The 12,202-nt window shown below is 48.0% G+C and overlaps 1 protein-coding gene across 2 annotated transcripts in view; it reads left to right on the top strand.

Annotated features, from left to right (window-relative positions):
• Window positions 1-12,202, top strand: part of SIRT2 (sirtuin 2) — a 226,239-nt gene that overhangs the window by 66,661 nt on the left and 147,376 nt on the right. For both annotated transcript variants that reach the window (XM_085624999.1, XM_085625000.1), the window contains 2 exons: window positions 6,500-6,548; window positions 7,622-7,738. In XM_085624999.1, the coding sequence (XP_085481125.1) occupies window positions 6,500-6,548; window positions 7,622-7,738 (166 nt within the window). The remainder of the gene's footprint in view (window positions 1-6,499; window positions 6,549-7,621; window positions 7,739-12,202) is intronic.

The raw sequence follows: 12,202 nt of genomic DNA on the forward strand, positions 1-12,202 counted from the left end.
TGAGGAACACAGCTCGGCAGGCTTTCCCTCTTTGTGGATAACAATGATGTTGGCCAGTCGTTGATCCCCCAGTCATGCCCGCCGTGAGCTTAAACAATTCGATAGGGATCCTGTTGGGGCCCGACGCCTTCCCTCCGCGCAGATCATGGATGGCTATCTCCATTTCGGTTACTGAGACATCCCGATCTAGGTCAGAACTCTCCTGGGTGAGAACTGGCATCTGAATGTCACGGAGAAGCAGAGAGGCATCCTCTTCGGAGTAGGTCATGCGGGAAGTATACAGGGAGTGATAATAGCTGCCAAATGCGTCGGCGATGTCCTGTGGAGCAGTGAGTTTCAGTGGCGATTTCGGCCACAACGCGCCTTGCCCCATCTCTACGATCCAGCCAGGCCAACAATTTGCCTGCTTTATCACCCACGTCATAAATCCTGCTAAGGGTAGCCCGATATTGAGCCTTAGCCGTGTCTGTGGCCAAGTCCAAAAGCTCCTTGATCTTAATTTTGAGCTGTTGGCGCACCATCTCCGAGTCCAGTGAGTCGGTCGTGCGCTCCAGTTCAAGGATCTCCTCTTCTAAGCGCGTTAGGATGTCCCGCGATCTGCCCCAGAACTAACCCCCGGACGACCGTCGTGTAGGCTTCCCAGAGTGAAACGGATGAACTGACCGTTCCCAAGTTCTCTTGGAAATACATGTTAGGTTCTGTTAGAACCTTATCTCTAATTGAGGGGTTCATGAGATACCATAAGCTAAGCTGCGCCACACGGCCGACCGTGGGCTCTCCCACTTCCAGCCTACACAAAACTGGAGAATGATCCGAGATCCCCCTGGCCAAGTGTCGTATGTCAGTGACTGTGTTGAGGTGATGTGTAAGTGTGAGCACATAATCTATACGCGACATCGTGCCGTGGGGGCCTGAGAGATGAGTATACTGGCGTTCTACTGGGTGCATGCCCCTCCAGACATCCACGAATTCCATAGCGCCCAGAAAACTGTGTATCCGTTTGCGGGATGGTGGCACGTCTTTATGGAGCCAACGGTCCAGAGAATCTGAGACAATAGAGTTAAAGTCCCCCCCACCAATAAACGCCCATCCGGCAGGCCCTGGAGGATGTCGCCAAGGTCAATGAAGGCCTGCGTATGCAGTCCCGGCGGGATGTACACTGAGACCAGGCTAAGGATGGCTCCCTCCCAGATCCCGGTCAGAGCAGCAAATCTACCCAAGGGGTCAGTACGGACCATGCTGATAGTCAAAGGAAAGGATTTACGGACCAGAATGCCCACCCCCTGGGAACCTGAGCCAAAGGCGGAATGAGCTACCAGCTGAAAGCCCCATCGAGACAGGGCCCTACAACCGTTGCCCAACAAGTGGGTCTCCTGCATGAACACCACATCTGGCGAGTCTCTCTTCAGGAACTGAAGAACCACCCCTCTCTTTATTCTGTCCCCAAGCCCATTCACATTCCAGGAGAGCAAAGTGGGTTTCTGCCTATGCACACCACTCATCACGCTGATTTAATGTTATAAGATAATCCAGAGGATAGCAAAACTTATTAGAGACGAAGAGGGATCCCATTATACTCCTGAATACTGTGGCTAATAAGAGCGTTACCAACATTACATCTGTCACAATTCGCATCCGAGACCAATTGAGTATGACATGCCTGAACTAAAACAATATGAACATTGAAACACCAATACAGTACCCACCCACCCGCCCCACACACCCAACAGACAGTCCTCCAACCCCCCCTCCCTGCCTACCTGCTTGGCGGTAACAAAACCTCCCGCCCCCCAAACTAGCAGAGCGCCTATCGCCCACCCTTTCCGCACTTACGGGTCCGTGCCGCTAACCGAGCAGCCATCTTTAAGAGATTGTTTTACCAGCAATAACATTAATGATCTAGCATATTTATACGAAGAGCTTCAGCCAGAGCCTAGAACACACCCAATGTTGCCCACATAATTGACTGGAGTACTGGCAGAGTTCGGGGAAAGCATACCTACCAAGACAAATAGGGCAGAATAACGCAAGATAGCAAAGTCTAATGCACGTGGTAAAGGCGACCCCACCCCCACAGCCCTCAGGCTATTGGAACCACCCCATCACCCAAAGGGAAAACATACAGACCAATTATTCGTCACCACCCGCCGCTTCATTCAAGTCTCGTAGTGGTGAGCCACCACCAGAAGCTCGGGTGTCTCCGTCCATCTTTATGCTCCAAGCTTGGTTGCTGCGGCGCCCCGCTGTATGCCAGCCCTCCAGCCAGCCCCAAGTCTCCTCCGGGGTGGAGAAGAACCAGGACTTTCCTTCCGATGCCACACGCAACTTGGCCGGGAATAGCATGGCGTACTTCAAGCCTTTGTCGCGGAGCACCTTTTTCACTTCCAGGAAGCTTCGTCTTTGTCGCTGCACCTTGAGGGTGAAGTCCGGGAAAAAGGTGATGCGACTGTTTTGGAATTCCACTGGCAGGGCGGAGCGGGCACATTGCAGGATGACATCCCTGTCGCGAATATTGAAGATTCTGGCAAGAAGAGGTCGCAGGGGGGCCCCAGGTTTCGGCCGGCCACCCGGCACCCAATGCGCTCGTTCCACTGAGAAGAAGTTGGAGAGTCCCCGTGGCTTGAGGTAGGTGGTCAACAGATCTTCCATGAAGAGGTCCGCCGATGGCCCCTCCGCCCGTTCCGGAACCCCAATTATGCGAGGTAGTTGCGCCTAGAGCGCCCTTCATAATCATCCAACTGCGCTTCCAGTTTCGCAGCGTGCGTTTGGAGGACATCCACTTTTCTTTGCAACGCTGACGTGTCTTCCACCACGGAGGTCGCCTTGATTTCGACGTCTTTCAGGCGCGAGTTCATCAAGCGCATATCTTCTCTGATAAGGGACACTTCGGTGGACACCGTGTCAATGCGCGACTCCAAGGATGTGCAGACGGTGGTGATGGCTTCAAGGATGTCCTGCAGCATTGGTTCCTTTTGCTTCCCGCCAGACTCAGACTTATCGGATGCAGCTGGTCCTCCTTTGGGGCTAGCGCCGGGGCCTCCATCCCATGCATATTTTGTCAGTTTGGCTTGGAGTGCTGCCTTCGAGCTGCGACCCAGACCCCCCCCCCCCCCCCCCCCCCTCCCCACCATTACTTCTACAGGTCTCTCCTATGGGGCTTACTTTCCGTGCGCACTAAGTACTATGTGTGGCTGTAGCGGTGGAGTCACCAATGTCCGCCCAACTGTACGGCACGACCCATGAATAGCAGGAGTGTCAGTCTCAGGATATACGCTGTGGGAAACTACCGGCACCAAATTATCACCATGTGAGCGCCAGGTTTACCGGGGTCACCCTTAGGAGAAAGAGGGTCTACACCGCTGGAGCCGTTTAATGGAGGTCAGAGCTCTCCTACACAACAACTGTGAAAGAGCGTAGTGCAAGACAGTGATGCATCACTGCTAGGTAGTCACGGGGGGGATCACAGCAGCTTCACAGCCAGTGGGAATCAGTGGGAGCTTTATATGGCAGGTGACGGACTGATAGGCAGCTCCTCGCCTCGGCCGGCCGTGGACCCGCGCATACACCGCAGGCGCGCTGCCAAGTAGCTGTCCCTGGAGCTCAGTGGCGTTTCACTTCAGGCCTCGTGCTGCCCTGATGCACGGAGCCGTGTAATGACCCTCAAGAACTCGACTGGCAGTCCGGTGCCGCACCTCCCTCCTGGCCGGAGCGGGGCTGTCACCCCACCTCAGTTGCTCCACAGGAGCTGCACATCACGGTGAGGGCCGATGCAGGCGCTGGTGCCGAGGTCCCACGTTTCACCCGTTCTGACGTCCCTCGCTCCGCTCTCAGTCCACACAATCTGCGCTGTATCGGCACGCCCACCGCAGACCGCGGCCCCTAGATGTTGACGGCAGCGGTCCCGCAGGGCTCAGCGGGATGTTGCCTGTAGACACGCAACGATCCGGCCGCCAAAGGCAAATAATTTGGCGGTCCCGCTCCACTAAGGAAGAACTCAGTCACTAGGCCGCGGGCAGTGCTTCCGCCCAGATGGCGCAGATCTCGTCACGGCCGCTCTACCCTTTCTTGCTGACACCAGAGGGTAACCAGCAGCTCCGCAGCTTTTCCGATTGCTGGCATCAGTGTCAAAGCCCCAAGTCAGGCTAAATTAAGCGGATATATGGCGGATCTTTGCTCGGTTGGCAGAGCCGACAAAACTAGGCAGCCATCTCGTTGCTCGGCTTGGCCACGCCCCCTGCATTTTTAGAAACTTTTGATTTGTTTGAGCCAGAGACGTTTTTTATTAAAAACTGCAGTTTATGGAGCCGATGATGGTGTATGTGGCAAATCCATAATTGGGTGTACAGACAACATGTAATGGAGAAAGCTTAAGGGTGGCACAATTAGGCCAGTAGTTCCCAAGCTGAGTTCTCATTAGGGCGGCCCAGGCATGGCCGATAGTGACTTAAACAACTAGTATACCTAGCACAGATTTCAGTCAACTAATAGCCACACCGTAGGGTTCAATATGCAGCACCCAAGGTGGCCCTGTGCCCCTGGGATAGTTGTGTTCATATTTTGCCCTCACATTACTTCTTTGTTCACTTTTCACACCATTTTTCACAAAGGTAAATAGAATAAGGGCTTTGTAACAATGACAACGTTCCAATTATTTGTACTGTCCCACAGTATGTTGACCCTATCTCCCTTCTCCGTTATGGTTTTGTTTTCAGTTTTTAGAAGGCGTTTGCTTTCCTAGTCATGTTTTTAAGGCTTGTTTAATGGCTCAGCTCTCAGATGGTATAAGATCACCCTGCATGTCTCCTCGGTTCCTCTGCAATTGCTAGTTTATTTCACATCCATGGATTTTGGATTGTCTTAAAGACTATACCCATTTTATTTAATGATGTAAATTACTCCTAAGCGTCTGGCGATCATGATCGCCAGACCAGTAAAAATGCAGTACCTTTGCTATACCCCTACTGTTTCCAAGGCATGCTGTCAGGTGTCATTTGGTCTTAGTAAAGACATTAATTACTTTTTTTAAAGAATTTTCCTCTGACTAACCTTGCTTTGTGCATTTATGTTTTTTTGACTACTAGCGGTCCAGATAGATCATTCCCCACATTGCCACTAGACAGTACAGCTACAGATTGCTAATCAGCACTTCTCTAGCAATTCAGTTCAAAGAGCAGTGCCATACTCTTGGAGATTTTGGAAGGGAAGCATTGATGAGGATTGAGGAGCACCTCACAGATGGGTAAAGAGAGAGAAGAACAGTTGTTCTTGAACAAATTGTGACTTTCTGCAAAATCCACTTTAAGTAACATGGCTCAGTTAGGCCTGTACATAGATATCATGGCTCACCAACACCACCGCTAACTCCAGTTAACACACTGCTTTTACAACATGCCGGATAACCTAGAGAGCACCTAAATGCTTTTGCTTCCTGATTATTCCCATTGAATGCCATAACCAAGACACCTGGGTTCTCATCCTGGTTTTGGCTCTTGACCAAAACAGTTTGGAATTCTGGGCAAATCACTCAATTTCCCTGTGCCTGAAATGGAAATTAATGAGAAACTATTTGTTATGGACATGTTAATTAATATTTATTTTTGGAAAGGTGCCGAATGCATGGAAGATGTTTCAGTGAGGGTAGTGTTTGCTGCTGAAATCTGCATGTTACTTGCAGCTAACAAGTTTGAATCACAAGGCTAAGTCAGTCTTTTGTTCATTTCTGTGATAAATTTGATTACTGGTAAATTGGATAATGGAAAAGGAAAAACAGAAGTATAAGGCACCATATAAAAAAGTTGTTTTTAATTACATGCGCACCCCCTCTCCCAAATCCCTGATCGCGTCTTGATTTCTGCAACCTAGTCTCCACTGAATCCTGTAAACTTGGTAGTTGCTCCTCATTTTTTGAATGTCCTCCTACATGTTCTATGAAAAGTGCTCCTTTGGTCTTGAATATACAGGGACATTATATTAAATGCATAAAACAATAGTAAATTAATTAAATTGAAAGTCTCTTCAAAAATACAGTTGTCCATCAGAGGTGCTCAGTGGGTCTGTTACAAAGTGTGGCGATTGTATGACCGGGACAGGAGAGGGTAGGAAATTGCCTTGGGCAAGATGTAAGGCAAAACATTACAGCAAAAGTAGATGTGACTGGCTTTTGTGCCAATGACGGTAAGAGAGTGTTCCATTGATCCTTAGTTTGACGGGGTGGTATGTTAGACACAGAGGAATGGAATATCCTTTCCAGTAAAGTGCGAAATGCCACTCCATAAATAATGAGCATTTTTTGTCATATAGAATAAATAATTTGTTAAAGATAGCATGAATGAGGCATGCAGGCGTCAGGTGACTCTAAAAGGTCTAAAGACAGGGATATGATCATCACAAAGTTGTTTTTTCTTGCCTCACATCTTCCAGTTTCTCATACTTTATCAGGCGTTTCATCTCTGGTGCTCGTTTTTTTCTTAAGCTCTGTTTATTTTTTGTTTCTTCTCAGGACTCTGATTCAGACGAGGACAGCAGTGCAGCTTCCGGAGAATCTGAGAGTATGTATCATGAACGTTGTGCATGGGCCATGTTTACTCTGTTGTTAGCCCACCACTATGAATTGTTAGGCCATGTCTCCAGATGGTTGGGTAGCCACCTGATGGTTAATGCACTTCACTTCATGATGGTAGGGCCTACTTGCTCTGTGACTATCGTGGACACAACCTCTGTTTGTCTACAACTTCTCCTACCCGTCCACAGACACCACCTCCTTCTTACTGTTAAACAAAACCTGCTAGTTTTAGATATTGATCACCCCCTAGATGTTTGAGGGTCTTGCTTCACTGTCACCGGTGCAGACCTTTTTTTCGTTGCTGTACGCATAACGTCTTGTTGTTCATTGGGTTTTTTCATCTGGTCATCGATGCACACCACGACCTGGTGGTTATTACTTGAAATCTCCTAGCTTTAGAGACATGTCTTTTCCCAGATGTTTGAGGTCCCTCCTTCCTTGTTTTGTGGGCACAGGATTTCTTGCTTGTCATAGCATATTATCTTCTGGTTATTGGTACACACTACTCCCTGATTGTTGTGCACTACCACCACAGGTACTTCATCACACCACTCTTTGGTTGTTGGTCAACGTGAACGCCTGGCTCTTGGACCACACCTACTTTATGATTATTAAATCACCACAACGCTGTAATGGTTTAGCCCCCAGACCATTATTTAATTTGCTGGTTTGTAGCACCCTTTGGATGTGCTTTGTGTTCTATGCATTCCTGATAGCTGCATTGTTAACTTTAAAGATAACATGCCAATCTGGTGCTTTTATTGAGGTCAGTGTACCATTTGGCCACTACATTTCAGGCATGTGTGAAGGAAAATATAGGTGTTCAGGTGCATTTCTGTAGAAATGTGGGTTGGATTTCTCAAGGTGGCCATTGATTGGGGATCATAATTCTGCTCTATGTAGGTAAAGCATTGCCAATTTGCTGTTTGGCATCAAAAAGTGCACTGTAGATTATCAGTGGCTTTAGAGTGTAGAAGGAGGATTCTAAATTGTAAGATTGTTTTTCATGAATCCTAATCTGTATTGTGCACCCATAACGGTTCCTGTATTACATTTCAGTGGATTTCCTGCGGAATCTGCTGTCAAGGACGCTTGGTCTTGGAAGTGAAAAGCCAGAGAAAGTCCTGGACGAGTTGACTCTGGATGGAGTGGCTAAATTTATGCTGAATGAGAAATGTAGGTATTTGTAATTTGTCCAGAAATCATCTACGTTGCTCGACCTACCAAGACATATTCGCTGAGAGGGTGCCTGTGTTCTATATATGAAACAGAAAGATAAAGTAACAAGCATACTGGATCTTCACGATAGGTCAGGATGAGAGAATGCGTTATTAGTGCAGAAGGGAGATTATCTAAGTGGAAAATCGATGGTACGTATGAGATGTGGTGTGAGTTGGTTCAATTTTAGTGCATTGCAGGGTTTTCTTACTTCTCTGAGTGTCCCAGCTTTTTCATATGAATGTTGTGAATATTCTTCTCATTAAAGACCATTAATGAATTACTGTGAACATTGTAGAATGACTGTACTCTCAGGAATTCTAGACAGTTCCATTTAAATGATGTGAGAGGCAACTGTCCTTGCATCTAAATAAGAGTGGTTCTTATCACTTTTGAAAGATGCAGAATGGTTTATTTTGCCCTCTTTCTCACTGTCCACCATATAAGACGTTGCATAGCTCCACTTTTAATGAGTGACTCAAATAAATGGTCACTCTGTCAATTATCATTTTTACTATTTATCTTTTTCATTGGTGCCTCTGTTATTTATTATAAGAATACTGTGGCGTGGTTCCCCTCTTGTGTATAATGCATGAAAGACACTACTCCTTTGTTTAGTCAGATGCCACATTCTACCTCCATTTTGTGCCTGTTGGACTTCTTTTGTTCTGCACAATTGCCTCATGCTTAAAGACACTGAGTGACATACCACTATGATTTTGTTGCTCCCCATGCAAAGGGTTAAATTATGATAAACTTACGGTTCACCCAGATTGTACCCTCACCCATTGTGGAAGATAACTAACATTTACCTCGCTCCAGGATAATTGATATAAACACTCTGCGAGACCTCTTGTGAGCAAGAAGATTTGAGAAGGGGACTTGAAGCCCCGCCCCTCAATTTCATTGGCGTCTTCACCGTTTATGTAAAACGGTGGCCGCCGATTGAAACTGAGGCTTTTTGGTTGCAGCCTTTTCGTCCTGCCCATCTGGACAGGATCGCCTGCTTCACGGCTGTCGTGAAGCAATTCCTTATCTTTATAGGGGCCATCTGTGGTTCTGTAGTAGAGGGTTGTTTACGTGCACGAAGCGGGGCAGCAGAGTGTTCGTTTTTGCATAGCACTTTCACGCAATGCTAAAATAAACAGCTGCTGTGTGCGTAATGGTGACAGCTTGTTCAAAGATTGTTCCTTGTACGCTTCTCTTCCTCCCTTAAGGTGCTTGCAACCCTACAGGCTGGTCCCGCCTCCCTCCACTACTTATAAAAAGCTAACGCCTTCAGCTCAGCTGTAGTGGCACAGCTCGGCAGCGAGGGTTTGGGCGACCCCCGCATCTTCCTCTTAAATGAACCCGTTTACTTTATTTCTATGAACATTTTTATTTACGGTCAGCTTTCTCACCAGAGACCCGTATATACAGGCAGGCGCGACAAAGTAGTGATAGCGTCCTGGGCACTCACGGAGAGCACCTGCACCCTGGTGCACATACTCTGCGCGTCAGTACCCCTGTTCACCGATATCTGTATCCCCTCGGTGGGAATCCGACATGAGAACTCCTGCACACTTGTGCATAAACATGGAGGGGCAGCGGTGCTCGCTGGCACACACTTAGACAGGGTCACCATCACATTTTACATATATTCGAGTGCAACTGCCCTTGTGCATGCTCGTCTAAAGGCACCAACATGCTTGTGTGCACACACGGGTAATCGCATCCTTTACGCATGTTTAAGGGCAGCACACACTTTTCTACACGCTTCCCACCGGGCGGGAGAGCTCCGAAAGGAAAGCCCCTTCCACAAGAGAGATGGGACACACCAGGAAAGTAAGTGGTTTTATAATGAACCCCTTACGTGTTAGCGCCATTTTTTTAATCCACTTACAAATTCGACAGAGTGGTATAACGCAGGCCCCCGCAGTGCGGGGGGGCCCCAAGCTCCAGGAGGCCCCCTCAGCCGAGTACTTTGACTTGAGAGCTCTTGATTGAGCCCGGAGGGGGCCCCTCCACTTACCTTGCAGGGAGGCCCCTTCAAGTTTTGTTACGCAGCCCCCATGTTTGGGCGAGCCCCTTAATAAAGACCCCCGCCTGGTTTTTAATAAAAAAGCCAACATTTGTTTTTAGTTTCGGTCCATAGACACGAGTTATCACCAGAGAGCAATGTGAAAGTGTAACTCTTGCCCCCAATGTAAGCGTGTATTGGAGGATGTGGAGTGAGGGCGGAAAGTTAATGTTCATGTCTCACGCCATTCTTTTGCCCCTTTGATTTGGGTGATCGCTCCAAGCTCGTAGGCTTCGGGGATGGCGTTGGGATTTTAGCAAGAAGATATTATATAAAGATGTCCACTGGGAAAAAAATGTATTTCCCCACCTCAACTCACATTCATCGTCCACATTACATACAATTCAGTTCACTATAATAGACCACTCCCAATCTAAAGTCTGTTGTGTATTGGCACAAAAAACCTGAAGACAGTAAACTGATGGCTGAAATAAGTTAAAAATGTTATGTTTAATCAAATATTTCCATAAAGGCCATTTTCATCAAAAAAATCACAATAAAGCAATTACAATACATTCGACATTTAAAAGCAATTCATCATAAAAATACAACAATTATTACACGAGAGTTAAAAACAGACAGTAACATTTGTCATCAGTTGCCACAATCAGAAAGAGACTTTGACAAACCAAGTCCTAATTTTTACAGTTCATAGGCATCCAAGGTCATGTTGTATACAAACTAATTTGTGGCTACAAGGAGAGCGTTGGGATTTTAGCAGCAAGCAAGTGTTAAAGGGTGTGCCTTTAAGGGCTTTCTTTTCTCAGAACGTAAGTAACTAGGAAGTATTGTGCATTGATTGGGACCTTGGAGAGTGGTGACAATAGGGCTAAGAATACATCTCCTTGTCATTAAGTAGCATCTCAATGACACGTTCCTAAGGCTAAGTTCCTCATATTTAGTTGTTCTTTTTTAGGTCTCGCCTGGCGAACGCAGCGCGAAGCGCTGCTGTGCCAGCGAGATCTATTGTTGCTGACTTGCCTCGGAAGGGGGACAGGAGATGTGCACGCGCAGGCTTTTGGCGGATTTGAGTTGGTGTACGCGCCTACAGCCACGCGGCGTGCACATCTCCTGTCCCTCTTCCCTCGCAAGCCAGCATTTAGTTTCACTTTCGACATATGGAGAACTCACCCGGTCTGCGGGGGGAATCCTTCTGAACGGCGGCTTCCGGAGCACTCCAGCTCCACTACTGCCAGCACGACGCGGGGCTCTCTCCTTATGCATGGGAGCCCCGCACTGCTATCTGCCGCTCTTCACATGGGCCCCCTCCTGGGACCCGGGACTTCAGCTCCCACACCGGCTGCACGCGAAAGTGACAGGTACTGCGCATGCGCGGGCAGCCCTCCCAGGTCTCCTCCCCAGCCCGGAGCTGCTTTCTGTTTTGCTTGTTATTGATTTGTTAGTGGCCTTCAGAGCAGCACACCCGAAGTTGCGCGCCGGCCTCCCTGGAAAGGATCAGAGCCGAGCGAGCCGGGGAGAGAGTCCGGTTCAATTAGCAGCCTGCGGTTCGCCAGGATTTGAAGATTGGTAATTAGAGTCTTAATTGATGCGTGGATATGCGCGAGTGGCCGATAAGGTTCTTAATTCGAACAATCATGTTTTGACGATGTACATATTGCCTCAAAAAATTTTACTTGCCAGGATAGGACAGTTTTTTTTCTTTGGTTGCCAGCATACATTAACTACGGATATCCTTCAAACTGTACACCTAAAAGCTTACTTCAGCAGTGTGATGGGGGAAGTTAAATGCCAATCGGGCCTAGCCATCACCACACTCATAGCGACCTAGAAGGTTCTACATGTACTAACTTTATTCCGAGCACGCTGAAGGCTGTAGCTATGTGGCTAAAGCGATCGACCTCGTAGCGGGGTGAGCGGGTTCGAGTCTCGGCAGGGACGCTCAACATCCTGGGGTTCTGGGCATATCACTTAATCTCCTCGTGCCCGCAAAAAAGTATGTGTACCTCCGTAACGAAACTGGTGCTCATGTAAAGCGCTCTGATATCCTCCGGTCGAGGTTGCGCTATATAAAACTATTTAAAAAACAGAACCAAGGTCCCGTGCGTACAGGAGCAGTTTTACATCAACCATGGGTCTATCGGCAATCTTAATAAATAAGCTCAATCTATGTTTCTAGATAAACTGGGATTAACGCAAGCTCCTGTGGCACAGTGAGACCCACAACCCTTGAGGGGCCCCCATTCAGCTGAAGATTGGTGAATATGTGCCCCTCATCACATTCTGCAGGCCCTTCCACCATTTTGCGTCACGCCACGGTTGGTCAGATGAGTTTGGGGTATTATTCGCGGGCCTCGGAAGAGGTTACAGAGTGTCTTCGCTTACAGTGTGGTTGAAAACATTGC

The sequence above is a fragment of the Triturus cristatus genome, chromosome 9 (genome assembly GCF_964204655.1).
Source record: "Triturus cristatus chromosome 9, aTriCri1.1, whole genome shotgun sequence".
NCBI lineage: Eukaryota > Metazoa > Chordata > Amphibia > Caudata > Salamandridae > Triturus > Triturus cristatus.